Source organism: Lithobates pipiens, unplaced genomic scaffold, assembly GCF_037356315.1.
Source record: "Lithobates pipiens isolate NorthernLeopardFrog02 unplaced genomic scaffold, aLitPip1_a1.2 Scaffold_22, whole genome shotgun sequence".
In the NCBI taxonomy this organism is placed as follows: domain Eukaryota; kingdom Metazoa; phylum Chordata; class Amphibia; order Anura; family Ranidae; genus Lithobates; species Lithobates pipiens.
Genome location: NW_027507784.1, coordinates 242,578,427 through 242,605,428, shown reverse-complemented (window position 1 = coordinate 242,605,428; position 27,002 = coordinate 242,578,427). Strand labels below are relative to the sequence as shown.

The following is a 27,002-nucleotide window of genomic DNA, read 5'->3' as shown; positions in this document are numbered from 1 at the left end:
CCTAGGAGCTTTGGTTTTCCAGTTGTGAACTGTATCCTGTCTCTAGAACTGTGATTCTCAACCAGGGTTCTGTGGAACCCTGGGGTTCCTCCTGAGGTTGCTAGGGCTTCCTTCAGCATTGGGCAATTTCTGCCTCTAAGATAAGTTCCCACTGACATCACAGATCTATTTAGCTATCTGTAAGGAGGCAATTCTTCTCAATGAACACAGGTAAGGACCATTCTTCCCACTGACCATTACTCTAATGTTTCATGAGTTGTAGATTTCTAATTGTTAGCAGGGGTTCCCTGAGACCGGAGAACTATTTCAAGGGTTCCTCGGTGTTGAAAAGGTTGAGAAAGGCTGCTCTAGAAGGTATCAGAACACCTCAGAATCATTCTATAGGAAAAAAAATTGAAAATATCATCACCAAAAAAATTAGGGTCTGTCTTTACAACAGCACACAAATTCGGAGTACCCCACAATCGAACAGCAACTTTTACTGGGCACCAGCATAATGTCATATTGCACTTCCAACTTCAACAAGAATATGCACTCTCCTAATAATTTTTCCTGTAGGTTCAATACATAGGTATCACATATCTTGCCTTCAGTTAAATAAGAACCTCTTTCTTTATTCAGATGTTTTCTTTAACCACTTGCCTACTGGGCACTTTTATCCCCTTCCTGCCCAGGCCGCTTAATTTGCCTGTGATCAATACTACTGGCGCCAACGGCTCTGCCTCTCTTCCCCCGCCGCCGGGATTCCATGGCCCCGGGGCAGACTGACCAATCAGGCACTGCCTGAGGACCCCCCGGGCCAATCATGGAGCATCCCAGTCTGGTGGCAGCAAAGACCTCTAGGTGTCAGCACCAGACTCCAGGTGCGATCTCAGCAAGGCGTGCGGGACGCGGGGGTAGCCATAGGTCTGTGCCGCTCACCCGTGACCCGACCGCCAATTCAGTTCAACAGCCAGACACAGAAGTTACACAGCAGCGCAGCCCCCATGACTGTGAAGGGGAAGGATCCGATCTTCTGATGCCGCCTGGCGAGAAAGTAAAATGCCGGACCATGCAGCCCTCCTGTGCTCCTGGATAGGAGGAGCGGCGGAGCCGCTGCATATAGAAGAATTGCTCTTTCCATATTCCTCCTGCAGCCACTAAATGTTTGCGGGGGAGAGCTGAAATGAGCATTCACCGGCTGCAGGAGGAATATGGAAACAACAATTCTTCTATATGCAGCGGCTCCCCAGCTCCTCCTATCCAGCTTTTTTTTTTGCTGCCCCCTGGCTCCGCCCCCCACGATCTCCTCCGGCCCAACTCTGTGCTCTCCACCCCACACTCTCGGCCCCCCCATCCAGTGCTCTCTGTCCCCCCATGTGCTCCCTTGTTCCACCCCATGATCTTCTCCAGCCCCCCCCTCCATTCCACCCCATTCTCTCAGTCCCCCCATCTGCACCGCACCATGCTCTGTCCCCCCATCTGCTATCCATCATGCTCTCAGTCCCCCCCATCTGCTCCCCACCCCACCATGCTCTCAGTCCCCCCCATCTGCTCCCCACCTCACCATGCTCTCAGTCCCCCCCCATCTGCTCCCCACCCCACCATGCTCTCAGTCCCCCCATCTGCTCCCCACCCCACCATGCTCTCAGTCCCCCCATCTGCTCCCCTCCCCACCATGCTCTCAGTCCCCCCATCTGCTCCCCACCCCACCATGCTCTCAGTCCCCCCATCTGCCCCCCACCCCACCATGCTCTCAGTCCCCCCATCTGCTCCCCACCCCACCATGCTCACAGTCCCCCCATCTGCTCCCCACCATGCTCTCAGTCCCCCATCTGCTCCCCACCCCACCCCACCATGCTTTCAGTCCCCCATCTGCTCCCCAGCCCTCCATGCTCTCATTCCCCCATCTGCTCCCCACCTCACCATGCTCTCAGTCCCCCCATCTGCTCCCCACCCCACCATGCTCTCAGTCCCCCATCTGCTCCCCACCCCACCATGCTCTCAGTCCCCCCATCTGCTCCCCTCCCCAGCATGCTCTCAGTCCCCCATCTGCTCCCCACCCCACCATGCTCTCAGTCCCCCCATCTGCCCCCCACCCCACCATGCTCTCAGTCCCCCCATCTGCTCCCCACCCCACCATGCTCACAGTCCCCCCATCTGCTCCCCACCATGCTCTCAGTCCCCCCATCTGCTCCCCACCATGCTCTCAGTCCCCCATCTGCTCCCCACCCCACCCCACCATGCTTTCAGTCCCCCATCTGCTCCCCAGCCCTCCATGCTCTCATTCCCCCCATCTGCTCCCCACCACACCATGCTCTCAGTCCCCCCATCTGCTCCCCACCTCACCATGCTCACAGTCCCCCCATCTGCTCCCCACCATGCTCTCAGTCCCCCATCTGCTCCCCACCCCACCCCATCTGCTCCCCAGCCCTCCATGCTCTCATTCCCCCATCTGCTCCCCACCACACCATGCTCTCAGTCCCCCCATCTGCTCCCCACCCCACCATGCTCTCAGTCCCCCCATCTGCTCCCCACCCCACCATGCTCTCAGTGCCCCCATCTGTTCCCCACCCCACAAGGCTCTCAGTCCCCCCATCTGTTCCCCACCCCACAAGGCTCTCAGTCCCCCATCTGCTCCCCACCCCACCATGCTCTCAGTCCCCCCATCTGCTCCCCACCCCACCATGCCCTCAGTCCCCCCACCTGCTTTCCACCCCACCCCCAGTCTCCCCATCTCCTCTTCACCCCACCCCATGCTCTCAGTGCCCCCATCTGCTCCCCACCCCACCATGCTTTCAGTCCCCCATCTGCTCCCCACCCCACCATGCTCTCAGTCCCCCCCATCTGCTCACCACCCCACTATGCTCTATCCTCCCATCTGCTCCCCACCCCACCATGCTCTCAGTCCTCCCATCTGCTCCCCACCCTACCATGCTCTCAGTCCCCCCATCTGCTCCACACCCCACAATGACCTCAGTCCCCCCATCTGCTCCGCCCCCCACCATGCTCTCAGTTTCTCCATCTGCTCTCCAACCCACCCCACCATGCTCTTAGTCCCCCCATCTGCTCTCCACCCCACCCCACCATGCCCTCAGTCTCCCCATCTGCTCTCTACCCCACCCCATGCTCTCAGTCCCCCCGCTCGCCACCCCACCATGCTCTCCGTCCCCTTATCTGTTCCCCACCCCACCAAGCTCTTAGTCCCCCATCTGCTCTCCACCCCACCATGCTCTCAGTCCCCCATCTGTTTTACAACCCACCATGCTCTCAGTCCCCATCTGCTCTCCACCCCTCCCCATGCCCTTAGTCCCCCCACCTGCTTTCCACCCCATCCCACCCCACCCTCAGTCTCCCCATCTCCTCTCCACCCCACCCCATGCTCTCAGTGCCCCCATCTGCTCCCCACCCCACCATGCTCTCAGTCCCCCCCATCTGCTCACCACCCCACTATGCTCTCAGTCCCCCCCATCTGCTCACCACCCCACTATGCTCTCAGTCCTCCCATCTGCTCCCCACCCCACCATGCTCTCAGTCCTCCCATCTGCTCCCTACCCTACCATGCTCTCAGTCCTCCCATCTGCTCCCCACCCCACCATGCTCTCAGTCCCCCATCTGCTCCACACCCCACAATGACCTCAGTCCCCCCCATCTGCTCCACACCCCACAATGACCTCAGTCCCCCCATCTGCTCTGCCCCCCACCATGCTCTCAGTTTCTCCATCTGCTCTCCAACCCACCCCACCATGCTCTTAGTCCCCCCATCTGCTCTCCACCCCACCCCACCATGCCCTCAGTCTCCCCATCTGCTCTCTACCCCACCCCATGTTCTCAGTCCCCCCTGCTCCCCACCCCACCATGCTCTCCGTCCCCTTATCTGTTCCCCACCCCACCATGCTCTCAGTCCCCCATCTGCTCTCCACCCCACCCCACCGCGCTCTCAGTCCCCCATCTGTTTTACAACCCACCATGCTCTCAGTCCCCCCATCTGCTCTCCACCCCTCCCCATGCTCTCAGTAACCCCATCTGCTCTCCACCCCACCATGCTCTCAGTTCCCCCCATCTGCTCCCCACCCCACCATGCTCTCAGTTCCCCCCATCTGCTCCCCACCCCACCACCTGCTCCCCATCCTGCCATGCTCTCAGTCGACCCCACCATGTTCTCAGCCCCCGATCTGCTCTCTGCCCCCCCATGCTCGCCACTTCACCTTGCTTTCCAGCTCCCCCAGTGCTCTCTGCCCTTACCTAGTGCTCTCCACCACACCATGCTCTCCAGTCCCCCTGGCTCTGCCCCCATGATCTCCTCCACCCTCTCTGTGCTCTCCACCCCACCATTCTCTCGGTCCCCCCATGTGCTCCCTTGCTCCACCCTCTCTGTGCTCTCCACCCCACCATGCTCTCGGTTCCCCCATGTGCTCCCTTGCTCCACCCCCTATGATCTCCTCCGGCCCACTGCGATTTCCACCCCCCCATGCTCTCAACGCCCAACTGCTCTCCACCTCACCTTGCTTTCCAGCTCCCCAAACAGTGCCCTTCAGCTCCCCCAGTGATTTTTGCCCCCTCCCATGTGTTCCCTGGCCCCCCCAGTGCTTTTCACCGCACTGTGTTTTCCGGTCCCCCCCACAGTACTCTCTGCCTGCCCCCCATGCTCTCCATCCCAACATGCTTTCTAGTCCCCCCCCCCCACCATGCACTCCACCCAACCATGCTTTCCAGCTCCCCCTCAAAGTGCTCTTCAGCTCCCCCAGTGCTCTCTTCCCCCCATGTGCTCCCTGGCTCCCCCCACGTGCTGCCTGGCTCCTCTCCCTAGTGCTCTCCACCCACCATGCTCCCCAGCTCCTGTTCTCTCCATTCCCATTCTCTTTGCCCCCCCCCCCCCAGTGCTCTCTGGCTCCCCCAGTGCTCTCTGCCCCACACCAGTGCTCTCTGCCCCACCAGTGCTCTCTTGCTCCCCCTACTCACTGCCCCCCCCTGCTCTATACCCACCCAGTGCTCTCAGCCCACCTGCTCTCTACCCCCCCCCCCCCGAGTGTTCTCTGCCTCACTCCCATGCTATCCAACATCCCTGGCTCCTCTCCCTAGTGCTCTCCACCCACCGTGCTCCCCAGCTCCTGTGCTCTCCATTCCCATTCTCTTTGCCCCCCCACCCAGTGCTCTCTGGCTCCCCCAGTGCTCTCTGTCCCCACACTAGTGCTCTTTGCCCCACCAGTGCTCTCTTGCTCCCCTAGTGCTCTCCAGTTCCCCCCTACTCTCTGCCCCTCCTGCTCTATATACCCACCCAATGCTCTCAGCCCACCTGCTCTCTACCCCCCTGAGTGTTCTCTGCCTCACTCCCATGCTATCCGACATCCCTGTGCTCTCTCTCGGCCCCCCTCACCCCCCGCAGCTCTGCAAGGTTCCAGTCTCCTTTCTCCCGCCGGCTGCTGCAGGGGATCTGTAAGGATGGAGAGTGGGGAAGGGACCAGTCTCATGGACTGCTCAGTCTAAAATACCTGGGCCCCTTTTTTTTGTCCCAGTCCGAGCCTGGTGGGGAAGGTGAGCAGCATTGGCAGCAAGGACCAATATCCCTGGAGGGAGAAGAGATCTGAAGACCTCCCAGGACAGAAGGACAGGCTGACTGGGGTCCAGAAACCAAAGACGGGCAGAAGGTGCTGGTGACCAGGGACCACTCAATCACACAGCAAACATCCTCTGGAAGGAGAACACTGTCCCCACCCAGAACAAGAATGTACCCTGCATGCTGCTGGCCATCATGAACATCTGGCTGGCTTGGAAGGTACTGTAACAAGCATCACACAAACCTTCCCACAGACAGGTACTGCAGACTGGGACATGAGGGACAGGAGAGGCTGCAGACAGGTACAGGGCTAGGGATCTCTCTATCACCCCTCTCTCTTTCTCACCTCACCTCCCCCCTCCCCCGGCATTGGCTGCATATGTCTGATGCGTTCCCTGGAAGTGGTGCTGATCACCTGTGTGCTAGATCTGTGCATCTTTTTGCAGACAATTTTCTTGCTGGAATTATTTTTCCCATTATGGGCGTGAGTGGGGCCTTATGCCCAAGTTTTGCTCACAAAGCCTAGAGCCGCCTCTGGCGGCATTGATGGGCACTGATGAGGTGGCCCTGGTGTGCACTGATGAGGAGGCACTGATAGGTGACACTGGTGGACATTGTTGGGACTGCACTGATAATCAGTGCCCTGATTATCAGTGTACATGTCCCTTTTACACAAGTCAGTTATCCTCTCTCTTCTCCTCTCCTCCCATACTGTCAGCATGAGGAAAGTAATGCCGATAACTGGCTTTTGTTTACATAGTGATCAGCTGTGATATGACACAGCTGATCACATGGTAAAGAGCCACTGATTGGCTCTTAACCTCAATCTCTGATCAGCGCTGTAGCTGTCATTTAACTATAGCGCGGTCAACAAGTGGTTAATACCTTGACACAGTGGATCAAAATAATAGGTACCCATCCATTTTCTGGACTTCTGCTTGCATCATATGTATAGCAGTCTTCTGTAAAATTTCACCCAGCGTGTGCCACAATAAGCAATAACCATCAACTGCGACAGACGACATATTGCATGTGCTTTGAAATTCAAAACAAGAAACAAGAGTCTCCCTTTCTTCAGATTTTATATACTGAATGCAAAAAAATCTAACACATAACTAAACACAGCCTTCCTACGAGCTCTAGGGTCGTACCATGTTTTCCATTTCCTCCACAAAGGTTTTTTTGGAAATGAAGTTCAAACATTTATTAACCACCTTCAGACCGGACCATTTTGCTGGTAAATGACCAGAGGTCTTTTTACAATTTGGCACTGCGCTGCTTTAACTGGTAATTGCGCGGTCATGCAATGTTGTACCCAAACAAAATTTGCGTCCTTTTCTTCCCACAAATAGAGCTTTCTTTTGATGGTATTTGATTGCCCCTGCGATTTTTATTTTTTGCGATATAAACGTAAAAAGACCGCAAATTTTGAAAAAAAATGATATTTTCTACTTTTTGTTATTAGAAAAATCCAATAAACTCAATTTTAGTCATACATTTAGGCCAAAATGTATTCAGCCACATGTCTTTGGTAAAAAAAAAGTCAATAATTGTATATTTATTGGTTTGCGCAAAAGTTGTCACATCTACAAACTAAGGTACGTTTTCTGGAATTTACGCAGCTTTTAGTTTACGACTGCCTATCTCATTTCTTGAGGTGCTAAAATGGCAGGGCAGTACAAAACCCCCCCAAATGACCCCATTTTGGAAAGTAGACACCCTGAGGAAATTGATAAGTGGCATGTTGAGCCCATTGAATATTTTATTTTTTTGCCTCAAGCGATTGAATAATGACAAAAAAAAAATTTTTTTTTTTTTTTTTTTACACAAAGTTGTCACTAAATGATATATTGCTCACACATGCTATGGGCATATGTAAAATGACACCCCAAAATAAATTCTGCTGCTTCTCCTGAGTATGGGGATACCACATATGTGGGACTTTTTGGGAGCCTAGCCGCGTACGGGGCCCCGAAAGCCAAGAACCGCCTTCAGGTTTTCTAAGGGCGTAAATATTTGACTTCACTCCTCACTACCTATTACAGTTTTGAAGGCCATAAAATGCCAAGATGGCACAAACCCCCCACAAATGACCCCATTTTAGAAAGTAGACACCCCAAGCTATTTGCTGAGAGGCATGTTGAGTCCATGGAATATTTTATATTTTGCCACAAGTTGCGGGAAAATTACAAACTTTTTTTTTTTTTTTTCACAAAGTTGTCACTAAATGATATATTGCTCACGCATGCCATGGGCATATGTGAAATGACACCCCAAAATAAATTCTGCTGCTTCTCCTGAGTACGGGGATACCACATATGTGGGACTTTTTGGGAGCCTAGCTGCGTACGGGGCCCCGAAAACCAAGCACCGCCTTCAGGCTTTCTAAGGGCGCTACAGTTTTGAAGGCCATAAAATGCCAAGATGGCACAAACCCCCCCCAAATGACCCCATTTTGGAAAGTAGACACCCCTAAATTTAGGGGTACACTAGTGAGACTAGGTAATAAATGGCGGGTGCCCTGAAACTATAAAAAAAATAACTAACCAATCAGCGTCACCTGTAACAGTTATATGGTGATCACTGGTGAAAGGGTTAACTAGGGGGCAATCAGGGGGCTTTATGCGGTAGTATATGGGGGTCCCTGGCGCTATAAAAAGCTGCGGCGAACCTAAATACCTACCTGCCTAACTAGTGTCACCTGTGACACTAATACAGCGATCAGAAAAACGATCGCTTATTAGGCTGGGTTCACACTGGAGCGATGCGGGAACGCCACGAATGCGCGGCGGGTTCCCGCATCGCATGCCTCCCGGCGGCAGTTCACACTGCCCTATGCGAACTGCTGGGAGTGTCAGTGAAATGTTAATGACACCCCCAGATCAGTTCGCATATCGCAGTGCGATCTGCAAACTCGGATCGCATGGTGTGAACAGCCATGCGATCCGATTCTGCTGCGGACCAAAAAAAGGGTTCCGTGCGAGTTTGCGGCGGGTGCGACACGAATTCAGCCATACTATCTGTATGGCTGAACTCGAATCGCACAGAGATCGGATGTGATTTGCACTGCAGTGCGGTGCGAATCACATCCGTTCTCATTAACCGCTGCAATGTGAACCCAGCCTTAGTGACACTGGCGACGGGGGGTGATCACGGGGTTAAACCTTTATTGGGGGGGTTAGGGGGGTACCTTAGAACTAAAGGGGGCTAACCCTAACTGCCCTAACAGTTATTACAGTCACAAATGACACCCGCCGGGTGATCAGGGGTTAAACCTTTATTAGGTAATAAATGGCGGGTGCCCTGAAACTATAAAAAAATAACTAACCAACCAGCGTCACCTGTAACAGTTATATGGTGATCACTGGTGAAAGGGTTAACTAGGGGGCAATCAGGGGGCTTTATGCGGTAGTATATGGGGGTCCCTGGCGCTATAAAAAGCTGCGGCGAACCTAAATACCTACCTGCCTAACTAGCGTCACCTGTGACACTAATACGGCGATCAGAAAAATGATCGCTTATTAGGCTGGGTTCACACTGGAGCGATGCGGAAACGCCACGAATCCGCGGCGGGTTCCCGCATCGCATGCCTCCCGGCGGCAGTTCACACTGCCCTATGCGAACTGCTGGGAGTGTCAGTGAAATGTTACTGACACCCCCAGATCAGTTCGCATATCGCAGTGCGATCTGCAAACTCGGATCGCATGGTGTGAACACCCATGCGATCCGATTCTGCTGCGGGCCAAAAAAAGGGTCCCGTGCGAATTTGCGGCGGGTGCGGCGAATGGCTGAACTCGAATCGCACAGAGATCGGATGTGATTTGCACTGCAGTGCGGTGCGAATCACATTCGTTCTCATAAACCGCTGCAATGTGAACCCTGCCTTAGTGACACTGGCGACGGGGGGTGATTACGGGGTTAAACCTTTATTGGGGGGGTTAGGGGGGCACATTAGAACTAAAGGGGGCTAACCCTAACAGTTATTACAGTCACAAATGACACCAATGCAAAAAAAAAAAAAAAAAAGCAATTGGTGTCACTGTGACTGGGGGGGCAGGGGTAATTGGGGGGTGATCGGGGGGTAAAGGGGGGGTGTGAGTGTGCCTGGCATGTTCTACTGTGTAGTGTAGTGCTTGTGCAACTCACCGATGCTCTCTCCTCGGTGCCGGAACGAAAACTACCGACACGGAGGAGAGAATACATCACTTCCTCTCCTGTGTTTACATTACAGGAGAGGAAGTGATGTCACCGGACAATTTCATTCGCCGGGAGCGATCGCGAGGGGGTGGCCATGAATGAATGGCCGTCCCCTCGTCCGGGATCGCTCCCGAACGAATACCGACCGCCGCAGGCACCGGGCGGGGGCCCGATCGGGCCCCCGACCCGCGGGAGGCAAGGGACGTACATGTAAGCCCTTATGCCTGCCCGTGCCATTCTGCCGACGTACATCGGCGTGCGGCGGTCGGCAAGTGGTTAAGCACTGGTGTACTTTAAAAAAATTAAATCCAATGGAACTGCCTGGTCCATCAGTATTTTCCATACATATGACTACCAGAAAGAACATGGGCATTTTATCCATAAAACAGTATCCCTTATCACATCTTGCTTCATCCGTTGTATTCACACGATTAGTTTATAGATGGAGGTTTTGCTGTACTCATCTAGACACACAAAGTTTTTTCCTCATAATCACACACAGAGCTTCATGCACTCCATAGGAATCCTGTTATCCTAAGGAGTGCCCAGGCTACTGCACCATGCTGCCACACTCCACATGGTGTAAAAGAGCCAATCACGTATCATCATCATTATTGGTTTAACTAGATGGACTTGTGTCTTTTTGAACCTATGTAACTATATATCACTGAGTTTTTTTCTCCAGTGTTATTGGATATCAGAAGAAAAACAGTACAACAAAGCAATAGAGCAATGTGTGAAAGCGCGAAAAAGCGATGAAAAAGGGAGGGCCTTTTTCAAAGTTCACATTATACATTTCAATGTCAGTAATGATATTGCGACAGAAACAAGGAGTTAACTGCACAAACCAAATAGTTCAGAGCAGGGTGTATAAAAAAAATTGATAAAAAAAAAAAAAAAAAAATCTGATTTTTAACAAATTTATTTTTATGAAAATGCTTTTGCAGTAAAAATCTATCTAAAAATAGTTTTCTATCTATTTAAGATACATTAATAATTTAGTTTATTCAGTATGAAAAAAAGATTAGCTATGTAGCATGAGGCTGTATATTCTGCAATATTTAAACTCATTCAATGAATCTTTAAGTAAACTCATTCATGCACTGATGCATTCACACAATTTCACAGTAACCATGAGATAAAAAAAAGGAATATTCCTTTTTTCCACTGTTTTGCAAAACTTTGTACATTACAAACTGTATAAATCGGTTCTGATATCGCTGTTTTACTAACCTGACAGCTTATTACTCTAAATCGTAAATTTTCACTTTGCAAATAATAAAGATTCTAACTACCAGCAAGAATAAGTCCTTACATTTAAAGAGCACCTGTCATTTCAGATCAATCTGAAAAATCCGTCAGTGGGCATCCACTCACCTGCTGCCGCCACGTCCATCACCTTGTTGTGTCACTGCCGCATCACCAGTCGTCCTATTAAAGTGAATTGGACTGTTGGTGAGTCAACGGCGGGTCAGAGGAGGAGCCGCCGCGGGACAGATATGACAGTTGCCCTTTTTACTTGTGATTTAAATCGTGATTTAAATTGACTTGATTTAAATCAAATCCTTTAACATCATTAAAAATAAAGCATGGAGAATAAAAGAGGAGGAAAGAAGGAAAAAAAAAGTAAGGAAGAAGAGAAGGAGGAAAGGTAGAGGTTCATCACATTAGCTCCATCACTGGCTCAAGGTAGGTCCACCCAGAGATACCACAGCTCCCAGACCTTATGGTGGTCCTCCAATCTGTCCTGTATCATAGCTAGGGATGAGCCCGATGTTCAAGTCGAACGCAAGTTCGATTCGAACATCAGGTGCTCGCCTGTTCGCCGAATAGTGAACAATTTGGGGTGTTCATGGCAAATTCAAAAGCCGCAGAACACCCTTTAAAAGTCTATGGGAGAAATCAAAAGTGCTAATTTTTAAGTCTTATATATACATGGTTTTAAAAGTTTTAAAAAACGGCCGTTTTTTCAGGAGCAGTGATTTTACTAATGCTTAAAGTGAAATATTGCTTTCAATTTAATACCTGAGGGGTGTCTATATTATGCCTGTAAAGTGGCACGTTTCCCATGTTTAGAACCAGTAGTTCGAGAGCAAAATTAAATTTCCAAAGGAAAAAACGTAATTTAAAAGTACTTGCGGCTATAATAAATTGTAAGTCCTGGCAATACACATAAAAGTCATTGAAAATACCGCCATGGGATTCCCTCACAGTCCATTACCAGGCCCTTTGGGTCTGGTATGAATATTGAGAACCCAGAAACAAATGAAAAAAAAAAAAATTGCGTGGGGTTCCCCCCAAATTCCATACCAGGCCCTTCAGGTCTGGTATGGATATTAAGGAGAACCCCGTGCCAAAATAATACAAAAGAAATGGCGTGGAGGTTCCCCTCAAAATCCACACCAGACCCTTCAGGCTGGTATGGATGGAAGCTAACCAGACATAAAAATAAATCCTATACAAAATGTCCAAAAAAAGTTGATTGTGTAACATCCCCACATCAGCTTCTGTGAAATGCACAGACACGATTGTCACCACTGTGGAGGGGAAAACCTGCTTACTGGAAGCTATTGATCCTCAGATTATAGGGAGGTCTAAACAGCATTGTTAAATTCTGTGGCAAGATGAAACGGCAAAACTCCAGCTAAATCCCAGGTGCAATTCGTCAGCTCAAGCCACTGTAGTAAAGGGGTCCCATGGTCTTATGTCAAAGAGCTCCACATTTCCAGCGATAATGGCAGGGCCCACAAGAATACCTCAGGGGGATGTTAATAACAAGACCATAGTGCAATACTTCTTGTAAATGTTAAAACCGCTATTTATTAAATGGAATAACACTAACATATAGTATCATCAAAATAGGCACCGCAAACAAATTTTCTATGATGGCTGTGGCGTACGGTGTGCGTACCTCATGCGCTCTAGTCTTGCCTGAAACTATTTTGCCATACCTTCACGTCATGAGAGGCGTGAAGCCCTGATGTGAGCACGCTATAAATACCCAATAGGATAGAAATAACCCGCTGGAAATTCAATGTGCTCCAAGATGCACTCCAAACCGCAGAAGTAATAATGTCCCAGTCACGATACGCATCATGCTCCCTAGGCCTAACCTTTACCAGAAACCTGGCCAAAAAGCAAAACCACTGCGGTAATCAGAAAGATCTTGTACAACAGACTGCAGTCTTTTACGAACCAACTTTTACCACTTGGATTGTGGCTACGCAATCTGGAAAACCTTTGTGCAGGGTGAGGCTGAGAGTGAACTTACTGCATATCAGTGACAGCGTGGTCTATGGTTTGTCAGAAGTTGGTAAATGTGGCAGTGGTGCAACGCCGAGCCTGTCACAAAAGTCACTAAGATTCATGCTACTATCTTCAGGAGGATGATGCAAGGTGCACTCAAAAGCATTCTACAGTGTCATGTCACCTTGTAGCTTAAAGGGGTAGTAAACTTTCAAGTTTTTTCACCTTAATGCATTCTATGTATATTGGGCGCATGCCCGCTGCGACAATTGTATTTGATCAGGAACCGATCAATCCCCCGGATCGGGCCAATGAAATCTGGCCTGGACCTGGTGATCGCTCCTGACAAATGGTATCCTTCCCCTGTCGTGTAAGTGTAAACACTGACAGGGGAAGTGATGTCATCTCTCCTCGTGTCACGTAGGCACACAATTCACCCCCCCCAGTTAACCGCTTCATCACCTGTCAGTACAGCAGATTTTTTTTTTGATCGCTGTACTAGTGTCATTAGTGACACTAATCAGTGTTAGCTTGATTAGTATTTGGCTCAGATAGGTTTAGGGACCCCCCCAACCAAGGTTTAACCCCTTGATTACCTCGTCACCTGTGATCACAGTATAAGTGTCACAGGTGACGCAGTTTAGCTAGATTTTTTTTTTTTTATAGTGTCAGGGCACCAGCCATATTTTACCCAATAAAGGTTTAACCCCCTAATCACCCGTCGGGTGATCAAAGTTAGGTTTTAGCATCAGATAGGGTCTGTGTCGACAGGCAGCGTCAGATTACTGCCAGTACTGCTAACACCCACGCATGCACCATACACCTCCCTTAGTAGTATAGTGTCTGAACAGATCGATATCTGATCAGATCTATACTAGCGCCCCCAACAGTTTAGGGTTCCCAAAAACGCAGTGTTAGCGATACCTGCTAGCACCTGCCTTCAGCCCCTCCACCCAGCCCAGCCAAGTGCAGTATCAATTGATCGCTGTCACTTACAAAACACAACACACAACTGCAGCATTTGCAGAGTCAGGCCTGATCTCCGTGAATGCTAAAAGTTTTTTTGGTAGTGTTTGAATCAGTCACCAACAGACAGGAGCTTTTTTTTTTACCCAAGAGTCTCACTAGTGTACCAGTAAATTTAGAGACCGAAATGTCAAATCAAAGGTACACTAGTGAAGAGGTCTACACATTTCTGAGCATGACAGATAGTGAAGAGGAAGTCACTCATCTGTCAGATTCAGGCTCAGAGAACGAACCTGTAGACAGCAGCAGCACCCTGACAGTTAGCTCTGACGACGGAGTTCTGGTCCCTGCCAAGGTCAGGTGTACAAAGGAGGACAAAGACAGGCCTGTTGAGCCCATAGTGCCCTTCCTGCTGCATTTGCCAACCCTAATTGGCAACCCACCACGTCTGCAGCACCGGAAATTCCTCCATTCACTGGCCAACCCGGAATTCAGGTGGAAACAGTCGATTTTACGTCACTTGGTTTTTTATTCACTGTTTTTCACCAAAGATCTCTATAGATCTATTGTGGACCAAATCCCCAGCTGACCCTTGCCAGAGATTGGAGACCAATTACGGTCTCCGAATTTAAGACCTTCCCTCCTCATGGGCATAACTAAAGAGAGTGAGTTGTGGTCATATTGGTTCACTGACCCAATTCACCATATGCCCGTGTTCTCTGCCTCCATGACCAGGACACAATACGAGCATATCTTGCGGTTCATGCATTTCAACGATAATGAACTCTGTTGTCCTCGGGGTGACCCTGAATTTGAATTATTCCCCATCAAGTTGTCTGCCTTGACTAGTCCCCAATTAAGTTTTCTGGATGTTTGTCATTCAAACAGTATCTTCCCAGCAAGCGTACCAGATACGGGGTCAAAATGTATAAGCTCTGTGACAGGGCCACAGGCTATACATGTCGTATTATGGTTTACGAGAGAAGAGAGATAGTTATGTAGAGCTGGAGAACTGCCCTGACTACATAGTGCTTGTAAGATTTTGTGGGACTTGCTGTCACCCTTTTTCGGAAAGGGGTACCACTTGTATGTAGACAATTATTACACAAGCGTGCCACTTTTTAGTCACTTTTTTGTTTATCAAATTGGCGCATGTGGCACTGTGCGATCTAATCGCCGGGGCTTTACCCAGGCACTTATAGATTCCTGTCTTAGGCTGGGGGAGAGAGCCTGCTTGAGATGTAATTATTTGCTCACTGTGAAGTGGAGAATTTTTTCGTTCTTTCCTCCCTTCACGCAGACGCGACAGGCCAAATTCCTATGGTGACTGGTGTTGTGGAGAAACCCTTCTGTGTCCTTTTATTTTTACTATGTTTTATTGTATTTGCTTTACAGGTATGGTATGTTATACTGTAATGTTTGTTTTATTGTTAACCATGATTTGCTTGCAGGTACACCATTTAGCAGCACAGATTTATTTATCTTAACAGCAACAGTGTTTGCTCCCACGATACATAAAGCTGTGACTCCAGCACTGTAGGAGGTAATTTCACCACCACAGTTAAAAAAAAAAAAAAAAAAGCATATATGCCAAAGCATGGGGGCAGCAGGAGTGGAGGAGCGATTTGCTCCTAACATTTGGGTGCGGATGCCCCCATGCTTCGGCATATATATATTTTAGGCACAAATTACGTTAAAAAATGTTTTCTTTTTTACTATGTTCAACACTGTGATAGGTAGTGAGGAGTGAAATAAAAAATGTATGCCCTTAGGAATCCTGAAGGCCGTGCATGGTTTTTTCGAGGCCCTGTACGCAGCTAGGCTCCCAAAAAGTCCCACATGTGGTATCCCCGTACTCAGGAGAAGCAGAAAAATGTATTTTGGGGTGCAAGTCCACATAGAACCATGGCATGTGTGAGCAATATATTATTTTGTGATAACTTCCTTTTCTTGTTGTTTTCATTATTCAATCACTTTTCACAATTACCTTTGGGGTGTCTACTTTCCAAAATTGGGTCATGGGGGGGGGGGGGTTGTACTGCCCTGCCATTTTAGCACCTCAAGAAATGAGATAGGCAGCCACACTAAAAGCTGTGTAAGTGTACCCTAGTTTGTAGATGCTATAACTTTTGCGCAAACCAATAAATATACGCTTATTGACTTTTTTTTTTTTTTTTACCAAAGACATGTGGCTGAATACATTTTGGCCTAAATGTATGTCTAAAATTGAGTTTATTGGAATATCCTCATAACAAAGTAGAAAATATAATTTTGTCAAAATTTTCGCTCTTTCAGTTTATATTGCAAAAAATAACTGCAGGACTGCGCAACTACAAGTTAAAACATTGCAGTGCCAAATTGTAAAAAGTTCTCTGGTCTTTAGGCAGCCAAATGGTTCGGGGCTTAGAGTGGAGGTTCACACAAAAAAGGAACCTCCACTTTTCATAAACCCTCCCCCCTCCGGTGTCACATTTGGCACCTTTCAGGGGGAGGGGGTGCTGATACTTGTATAATACATGTATTTGTACCCACTTCCAGGCATAGATATCTGCAGAATCTGAACGCTACTTCTTGCCCCCCCCCCCCCCGCTGTCTGCTGGGAAACACACAGATCCCAGAGACAGCAAGGACTATCCGTATTGCGCAGCGTGACTCGCGCATGCGCAGTAGGGAACGGGGAAGTGAAGCCACAAGGCTTCACTTCCTGATTCCTGTAGCGGAGATGGCGGCGGCAGCACCCGAGAGCCGAGCAACAGATCGGCTTCGGGTGCCAACATCGCGCGTGCGCTGGTCAGGTAAGTGTCCATATTTTAAAAGTCAGCAGCTGCAGTATTTGTAGCTGCTGACTTTAAAAAAAATTCAGAGGAACTCCGGCTTTAAGTGGTTAACATTTAAGTTACACTGCCCAGTGATTTCATCTCAACCAACTATTCACCCTTTGGTATATTTATTTGAAAGTAAAACTAGAAAATCCTTTTTACTTTGCTCTGCATTTTAGAGTCACATTGTAAAATATTCCAGGGATTTTGAATAACCAATATAATGCTGCCAGCCAATTGTAAAAACTCAACACAATGATGATCCCTCTTCATTTTAACTTACATTCACTTTGACTGAAAGATCTTATCTAGGGTAAAAAGTAAGTAAATTCAGACAATTTTTCAACCTGTTCTAGTAAATTTTAAATAGTCAGCTCATGTCTTAAATATAGTATGTTACTAAAAGGCTTAAAACATGCTATATAAATGGCTTAGTTTACCCTTTCAAGATAGATATGAGAACACAGCCACAGCCATAACTTGATTCAATCAGGATTACATAGGCCTAACCATTGTTCTATAATAGCAGTAAAAATAACCTGATAACCTTGTATTTACACGTTCTGTATAAAACAGTAATACATTTAAATAATTTAATACATTTCATGGAGCAATTTTAATACACAAGGGCAAAGAAATAAAGACTGGTTGAACAAGCATATTAAAGCAGCTAATCTGATTTAAGGCTGGTGCACACAGGCCGAACAGCGGCAAGTTCAATAGAAACCATATGACATTTGGCCAGAGTATACAGCAACCTGTCCAGCTTCTGTCGAATGGGCATGTATTGGGAATGTATTCACATCGCTTCACTTTTTCCAAATTTTATTATGTTACAGCTTCATTCCAAAAATGGATTAAATTATTTATCTCAAAATTCTACAAACAATACCCCATAATGACGACAACGTGAATGAAGTTTGTTTGAATTTTTTTTACTGTAACAGGCCTCTTACTAAAATACCTTGGACTGTCCAATTTCCAAAAAGGGGTAATTTTGGGGGGTGTTTGTATTGTTGCGACATGTTAGAGCCTCATGAAGTGGTCGTCAATATATCAGATGTGATAAATTTTCAATGATAACTTGCTTCACAATGATAACTATAACTTTCACACAGGCCAAATAATATACACAGATTTGGGTTATTTTTACCAAAGAAATGTAGCAGTATAAATTTAGGTCAAAGTTTATGAAGAAAAAATCGTTATTTGCAAAATTTAAACGCATTTTGTTTTTAAATTTTTCTGTCTTTTTTCATTTGTAGCGCAAAAAAAAAGGAAACTCTGGGGGAGACGAAATACCACCAAAAGAAAGCTCTATTTGTGTTAACAAAATGATAACAATTCCATTTGGTTACAGTGTTGCATGACTGAGTAATTCTCATTCACAGTGTGAGATCGGTGAAAGCTGAAAATTGGTCTGGGTAGGAAGGGGTGAAAGTGCCCTGAATTGAGGTGGTTAATATAAAATAGTGCCCTTTTGCATATAAGGTTATAAAGTCAAGATTTGGCTGTTCATATTTGCCATCTTAGTTATATAGTTTCAGTGCCAACAGCTATTCATTTTAAATTTCCATGCAGCAAATACTTGGATTTTAATGAAAATAAAACACTTGGAATAAAAAAAGGCTAGATTTGTGCTCCTATTTGGAAAACAGGAGGAGATTTGAAGTGGTGGGTCTTTGACTGCTGCTTTCACAGCACAGGAAAAGAAAGTAAAAGGCTTTATATCTACAAACCGGATATGCTTGTCTGAATATATTTAAAGCAGCGAATATGTTTAAAAGTGCATTTATGCTTTAATGTAGGTATATGTCTAAAAGGCAACATCAGCAGTCATGTTACTTTTTAAAAGGAGTGGTAATTTTGAAGGTGTGCAGCAATGCCATGATAAAGTATGTTAACGCTCATCCCCGGGCACGCAGATTATTTTTTTTTAAACCTTTAATATTTTTTATACGCGACACTACATTTATTTTTCCTTGTTTTAAAAATGGGGGTTTATAATTTTCCTTGAGATTTCACAAACTACAGAGGAAAACTTATTTTAAAAGAAATATGGGTTTGCTGTTTTTTTGCCCATTCATACTTACCTAGGTGGAGGTAGCATCAGACCGATGCTGCATCTGTCCCCCGTCCCCTCTTCACTGAAAACCGGTCAGTCAGCAGCTCCCTTGCTCTGCTCCTCCACACTCACTGGAGCGCTGAGCTGTGGAGGGGTGGGGAGCGGCCATCTCAGCCTCTCAGAGGCTCATCAGTCCAGGCACCTGGCGGTTACTAACTTCCTAATTTGGGATGACGCAGTGCCTGGACTGATCTTGGTGACATCAGCTGAGAGAAGACTTCAGACCGCTCTCTGCTGAAAATGGGTCACAGGAGTGCAAAACTAATTGCACTCCTGTGACCCATAGGAGAAGCCCAGCCGAATGAGCTCAGGCTGGACTTCTCCTTTAACCTTTCAGCCACATAAGAACAAGGTCTATGACAGACACCAGTTCTGGTGTTGTGCCCCTGCCCCATCACGCTGTGGCCAATATCCAGATTTAGTGGTTCATTTTGACAGCATACATACAGCAAGGTCAAGTGAGCGGACAGTAAACATTATATGATTACTGCAATAGCTTTGGAATGACAGGACAAATTAAATCCTTCCAGAAGTCTTGATCCAGCAGTGTTGGTGCAAGACACCCAGAATTCTCAGGCCACCATGCTAAGCTGAGTTTTTTTCTGCACATGTGAGGTCTGCGAGGGCTGTGTCCTGCCTCCTAGAAGTGGCAGACATACCCATATTTAAAAACACTGGATTCACGTATCCCCAAAAACAATGGGAAAACCTTATTTAACCACTTAACCGGCCCATAGCCGAATGACGGCTACAGGCTACAGTGTACATTGACGTCCTCCCAGAATTCCTCTCTTGCGCGCCCCCTGGGGCACGCACTTGAGAGCATCCGTGACCGCTGGGTCTGCATCACGGATCACAGTAAACGGAGGCTCATGTCAAATGACGGAGCGATCACTTGTAAACAAACGGGCGTCATGTAATGACACCGGTTCCCCCCTCCCCTCTCTGTACCGATCGGTACAGTGGAGGGGAGAGATCGGTGTCAGCAGCGTTGTGGGCTGTATCTGTAGTGCCCACAGCGACAATTAACCCTGCAATGCCCTCCCAATATTCTGAAATACTCTGCAATGCCCTGCCAATATTCTGCAGCGCCCTGCCAATATTCTGCAATACTCTGCAGCGCCCTGCCAATATTCTGCAATAATCTGCAGCGCCCTGCCAATATTCTGCAATACTCTGCAGCGCCCTGCCAATATTCTGCAATACTCTGCAGCGCCCTGCCAATATTCTGCAATACTCTGCAGCGCCCTGCCAATATTCTGCAATACTCTGCAGCGCCCTGCCAATACTCTGCAATAGCCTGCTATACCCTGCCCGTACTCTGCCAATACTCTGCCATAAACTGCTATACCCTGCCATGCCCTGAGGGTAAACGGCCACTCATTGCGGCCTTTTGCCACGTGATCGCTCTGTCAATTGATGGAGCGATCACTTGTAAACAAACCTGCGTCATGTCATGACCCCGGTTCCTCCCTCCCCTCTCTGTACCGATCGGTACAGTGGAGGGGAGAGATCGGTGTCAGCAGCGTTGTGGGCTGTATCTGTAGTGCCCACAGCGACAATTAACCCTGCAATGCCCTCCCAATATTCTGCAATGCCCTGACAATATTCTGCAATGCTCTGCAGCGCCCTGCCAATATCCTGCAATACTCTGCAGCGCCCTGCCAATACTCTGCAATAGCCTGCTATACCCTGCCAATACTCTGCAATAGCCTGCTATACCCTGCCAATACTCTGCAATAGCCTGCTATACCCTGCCAATACTCTGCAATAGCCTGCTATACCCTGCCAATACTCTGCAATAGCCTGCTATACCCTGCAATAGCCTGCTATACCCTGCCAATACTCTGCAATAGCCTGCTATACCCTGCCAATTCTCTGCAATAGCCTGCTATACCCTGCCAATACTTTGCCATAAACTGCTATACCCTGCCAATACTCTGCAATACCCAGCCATACCCGGTGATACCCTGCAATACCCAGCCATACCCGGTGATACCCAGTGATACCCTGCAATACCCAGTGATACCCTGCAATACCCAGTGATACCCTGCAATACCCAGCCATACCCAGTGATACTCTGCAATACCCAGCCATACCTGGTGATACCCAGCCATGCTCGGCCATACCCAGCCATGCTCGGCCATACCCAGCCATGCTCGGCCATACCCAGACAAGCTCAGCCATACCCAGACAAGCTCAGCCATACCCAGCCAAGCTCAGCCATACCCCGTCATGCTTGGCTGTAGTCGGCCTCTGTATGTGGCCAGGCTGTGGAAGTCTCACACATGTGGTATCGCCGTACTCAGGAGGAGTAGGAGAATCTATTTTGGGTTGTCATTTTAGGTATGTAAATGCTATGTGCTAGAAATATTGTATAAATGGACAACTTTGTGTTAAAAAAAAAAAAGCATTTTAACCACTTCCCACCCGCCAGCCGTCATATGACGTCCTTGACTTTTTGCGGGGATATCTGAATGATGGGTCTAGCTACAGGTATCATTCAGATATCAGCTTTTTCAGCCGGCGATTCCCTACACCATAAGAACGATCATAGCGGCTGTTCTGCTGCTTGATCGTTCTTACGGGAGGCGAGAGGGGACGCCCCCCCCCCCTCCTGCTGCCCTCCAGTTCTTCTACAGACTTGCCAATACGATCGAAGCCAGAAATCTTTTATTTTTATTTTTTTTTATTTCAGGCTTCCCAGCCTAGAGGTGAGATGTAGGGTCTTATTGACCCTATATCTCACTGTAAAGAGGACCTGTCATGCCATATTCCTATTACAAAGGATGTTTACATTCCTTGTAATAGGAATAAAAGAGATCAAAACATTTATTTTTGGGGAAAAAAGTGTCAAACTAAAATAAAGTAAAATGAATACATTTTTTTTATTTTTTTTTTAAAGCGCCCCTGTCCCCGTGTGCTTGCATGCAGAAGCGAATGCATACGTAAGTCCCGCCCACATATGAAAACTGTGTTCAAACCACACAAGTGAGGTATCGCTGTGAACGTTAGAGCGAGAGCAATAATTTTGGCCCTAGACCTCCTCTGTAACTCAAAGCAGGTTACCAGTAAAAAAAAAATTTAAAGCGCCGCCTATGGTGATTTTTAAGTAGTGACGTTTGGCGTCATTCCATGAGCGTGTGTAAATTTGAAGGGTGACATGTTAGGCAGCTATTTACTCGGCGTAAGTTCATCTTTCACATTATGCAAAAACATTGGGCTAACTTTACTGTTTTGTTTTTTTAAAGCACAAAACTGTTTTTTCCAAAAAAAAAAAAAAAAAATAAGAGTTTGAAAAATTGCTGCGCAAATAACGTGCGAGATAAAAAGTTGCAACAACCGCCATTGTATTATCTAGGGTCTTTGCTAAAAAAAACATATATAATGTTTTGGGGTTCTATGTAATTTTCTATCAAATAAATTATGATTTTTACATGTAGGAGAGAAATGTCAGAATTGGCCTGGGTGCTCCAGAATGCCTGATGGTGCTCCCTGCATGTTGGGCCTCTGTATGTGGCCACATACAGAGGCCCAACATGCAGGGAGTACCATCAGGCATTCTGGAGCACCCAGACCAATTCTGACGCTTTTATTCCTATTACAAGGAATGTAAACATCCTTTTGATTTTGCCAAGAATTGTGGGAAAAAAATTACAACTTCAAAAAACTCATCATGCCTCTTACTAAATAACTTGGAATGTCTTCTTTCCAAAAAGGGGTCATGGGGGGGGGGGGTATTTGTACTTTCCTGGCTTGTTAGGGTCTCAAGAAATGAGATAGGCCATCAGTACTTTTCAGTAATTTTCAGATATTGGCACCATAGCTTGGGGACTTTTAACTTTCACACAGAACAAATATACACCACTTTGTACTTATTTTTACCAAAGATATGTAGTTGTATAAATTTTGGCCAAAATTTATGAAGAAAAATTACTAATCTGCTAAATGTTATAACAGAAACGAAGAAAAATTCATTTTTTTTTTTTTACAGAATTTTCGGTAAAAACTGCGGTGGATTAACCACCTCGCGCCCGCCCTATAGCCGAATGACGGCCGTAGAGCAGGCGCTTTGGTCCGGGTGGCCGTCCCTGGACATCCTGTTTACTTCCGCAATGCGCGCCGCCGCAGGCGCGCATCGCGGAAGTTCTGTGTTCGCCGTGTCCCCCGGGACAGGCAAACACAGATCGCTGTAAACGGCCAATCACAGCGGCCGTTTACAGCACGATCGGCGTATCCAATGGGAGATGATCTCATATGTAAACATATGAGATCATCTCTCAGCGCCGCTCTCCCTCCTCACACAGACAGAGTGTGAGAGGGGAGAGATGAACGGCTGCAGCGGCAGCCGTTCTGCTTTGCTTCGAGTTAAAAAACAAAAACAAAAAATAAAATAAATAAAAAGTGCCATCCTCCCTCAGCAGTGCCATCCTGCCCCAGTGCTACCTGCCCCCAGTGCCATCCACCCCAGTGCTACCTGCCCCCAGTGCCATCCACCCCAGTGCTACCTGCCCCCAGTGCCATCCACCCCAGTGCTACCTGCCCCCAGTGCCATCCACCCCAGTGCTACCTGCCCCCAGTGCCATCCACCCCAGTGCTACCTGCCCCCAGTGCCACCTGCTCCCAGTGCCATTTGTCCCCAATGCCATCTGTCATCAGTGCCACATATTAGTGCCATCTGTCATCAGTGCCACGTATCAGTGCCATTTGTCATCAGTGCCACCTGTCAGTGTCACGTGCCATCTGTTGTCAGTGTCACGTGCCATCAATGCCACTTATCAGTGCCATCTGTCATCAGTGTCACGCGTCATCGGTGCCATGTATTAGTGCCATCTGTCATCGGTGGCACGTATTAGTGCCACGTATTAGTGCCATCTATCATCAGTGCCACATATTAGTGCCACGTGTCATCAGTGCCACATATTAGTGCCATCTGTCATCAGTGCCACATATTTGTGCCATCTGTCATCAGTGCCACGTGTCATCAGTGCCACGTATAAGTGTCATCATTGCCACATATCAGTGCCATCTGTCATCAGTGTCATGTGTCATTGTCCTGGTGCTTCAAAAGTGTAATAAATAGTCAACAAGTTAGATGTGTAATTTATGTTCCTAGAACACATGATGGCGCTACCTGCATGTTGAGCCTCTCTATGTGGCCAGGCTGTGAAAAAGTCCCACACATGTGGTATTGTAATACTCAGGAGGAGTAGCAGAATTTTTTTGGGGGTGTCATTTGTGGTATACACATGCCATGTGAGAGAAATAACCTATTACAATGACAATTTTGTGGAGAAAAAAAAAATGAAAAATCTTAATTTTGCAAAGAATTGTGCGAAAAAAATAACATCAAAAAGCTCACCATGCCTCTTACTAAATACATTGGAATGTCTACTTTCCAAAAAGGGGTCATTTGGGGGTATTTGTACTTTCCTGACTTGTTCGGGTCACAAGAAGCGAGATAGGTCACCAGTACATCAGATGTGATCAATTTTGTGCGATTCGCACCACAGCTTGTAGACTCTCTAACTTTCACAAAGACCAAATAATATCCACTAATTTGGGTTATTTTTACCAAAGATATGTAGCAGTATAAATTGTGGCCAAAATTTATGAAGAAAAATTTATAATTTGCATAATTCTGTCACAGAAACAAAGAAATATGCGTTTTTTTTTCAAAATTTTCGGTCTTTTTTCATTTATAGCACAAAAAATAAAAACCCCAGAGGTGATCAAATACCACCAAAAGAAAGCTCTATTTGTGGGAAAAAAAGGACAAAAAATTCATTTGGGTACAGTGTTGCATGACTGAGTCATTCAAAATGTGAGAGCACCGAAAGCTGAAAATTGGTCTGGTTAGGAAGGGGGTTTAAGTGCCCAGTGGTCAAGTGGTTAATAATGCTTTTCTGGTACAAAAGAAAAGATTAAAGAGGTGAGTGCATGATGAAAAACTTTATAAATGCTTGTTTGATACTGAAGAGTTTGCATGGCAGAATTATCAATCCTCATCAGTCCAAACTACTTTACAAGTGGTTTTACAAATATTTTTACAAGTCTAAACCTGTTTCTGAATTCTATCAAATATACTGGTCAGTAAGACAAGGGCTACTGCATTTTCTTGCTTTTGTTGGTTTCTAGCATCAGAGCTATCTATATTTGGAATATTTCATATGAAAATCTAATAAATGCTTACAGGGTAATATCAGCTATGCAGTATTTTCAGTTTCAAGCTGTAATAAACCTAAACGCAAACATTTTATTGCAGCTTACAAATTTTTAAATGTAGTGGCTGCGGTAGTTTCCGTTTTTAGGCTTTTATTTTCACCTGGTGATCCTGCCAATGTCTAACAGAACAATCTGTGCTGCAGATGTAGCAGTAGAGGGCCAAAGCAAACCATTTAACACTGACAGGGGTGCTAAAAATAAATCATCTTTTATGTGAGCTTTTATCCCACAAGGAAGATGACTGTTGCTGTAACTGCTTAAAAAAAGTGTTAGCTGTAGTTTGGCTTCAGTTTGTTCAGCAGGGACCAGCTGATATTCAATTCATGTGTGGCCACTGTGGCTAAACAGAAATTGATCTGCCAATCAACTTCTGTTCAACTTCCCTGTTGGTGTATTGCCGCTTGATCAGTGCCGCAGGCAAGAGGCTGCGACTCTGATCTGTATATTCTGATGGCGGGGGAGTCTCCCTGTTGTCAGAATACAATGACAGTGTGAATCACCTCAAATGTGTAAATGGGGGGGGGGGGGGTGCTAACACTTTGCACCCCCTAGACTGACAATGCTGCTGTCCAAAGGTATGCCTGTGTTCCTTCATCCATAGTGGGGGAACCCCAATGCAGTAGGTGTGTTACTGGCTTGATCAACAGGTCAAAACAAAGGGAAAAATCCTAAAAAAGCAACAAATGCAAACACCACATCTAATGATTGTTAAGCTGGAATATAATACATTATTGGTTTTTGATTTGATACTGCTTTAAGAGCCCTTTCACACTGATAGTGCGGCCACATTAGCGGAAAGCGCTGCTAGGTTTAGTGGCACTTTACTGATGTTATAGCGGCACTTTTAGTCCTTTTTTCACGATCAGCTGTTGAGATGGCGCCTGCACAGACAATAGCCGACGGGACAATGTTATTGTCAGATTGTGCCTCACGCTTGCGAGGAGTGTTACTTTCAGTGAAGTACGGGTTTGGGCATCAAAACCTGCCCTTCACTAGATTAAGCACGCCCCGCAAGCATCCAGGAAGAATAACATAAAAAACATGTCCTTTTCAGCACTGATCATCAGTTAAAAATCAGCCCCTCACCACAATGAAGCCAGCCAAACCCACCCTTCACCTTAATGAACATGCCTCGCAAGCGCGAGGCACAATCTGACAATAACATTGTCCCATCGGCTATTGTCTGCGCAGGCGCTGTCTCAACAGCTGATCGTGAAATCAGCTGTTGTGCAGTTCCATACCTCGCATCAGCAGTGCGGCTTGGGCACTTCTCGATAGCGGGTACTATGCTGATAAAACACAGGCACTTCAGCAGAGCTGCCCATTTATTTCAATGGCAGCGGTGGTTTAAGAGCGGTGTATACAACACTCCCGCACCGCCCCAAAGACGCTGCTTGCAGGGCATTTTTTTCCGGTCCTGCAAGCGCACCGCCCCCAAGTGTGAAAGCACTTGGGCTTTCACACTGGGGTGGCTTGAGAGTAGCTTTTCAGGTGCTATTTTTAGCACTAAAACGCATGAAAAGCACCTTCAGTGTGAAAAAGGGGTCTGAGGGAGAAATTTCTATGATATAGCAGAAAAACAAAATATACTGTACAACAGATCCAGACAAGGACAAGATAGGCAGTTTATTCCAACCTTGTGACATTCCTAGTGCTCCATAAACACCAAGTCTCATTTTTGTGTTCTTCTGGGTGCCATTGATTATTTCGTCATCTGTCCATAAACTGAGCCAGTAGTTGGAAGCCAAGGAAGATACATGATTGCAGAGAAAAAGAAGAACACTCAGAAAAGATAGGAGGAGTCCTATGGCTTTCATGTATTCCCAGAACACTGCCATTTTAACCTGTAAAGGGAACAAGAAAGTCACTTTATTCAAAGACTAGTTGC

General features: G+C 47.0%; 1 protein-coding gene across 1 annotated transcript in view; it reads right to left on the bottom strand.

The window, feature by feature from the left end:
* Positions 1 to 27,002, bottom strand: part of ABCC1 (ATP binding cassette subfamily C member 1 (ABCC1 blood group)) — an 852,279-nt gene that overhangs the window by 76,795 nt on the left and 748,482 nt on the right. The window contains exon 22 of the mRNA XM_077448931.1: positions 26,751 to 26,958. Within this exon, the coding sequence (XP_077305057.1) occupies positions 26,751 to 26,958 (208 nt within the window). The remainder of the gene's footprint in view (positions 1 to 26,750; positions 26,959 to 27,002) is intronic.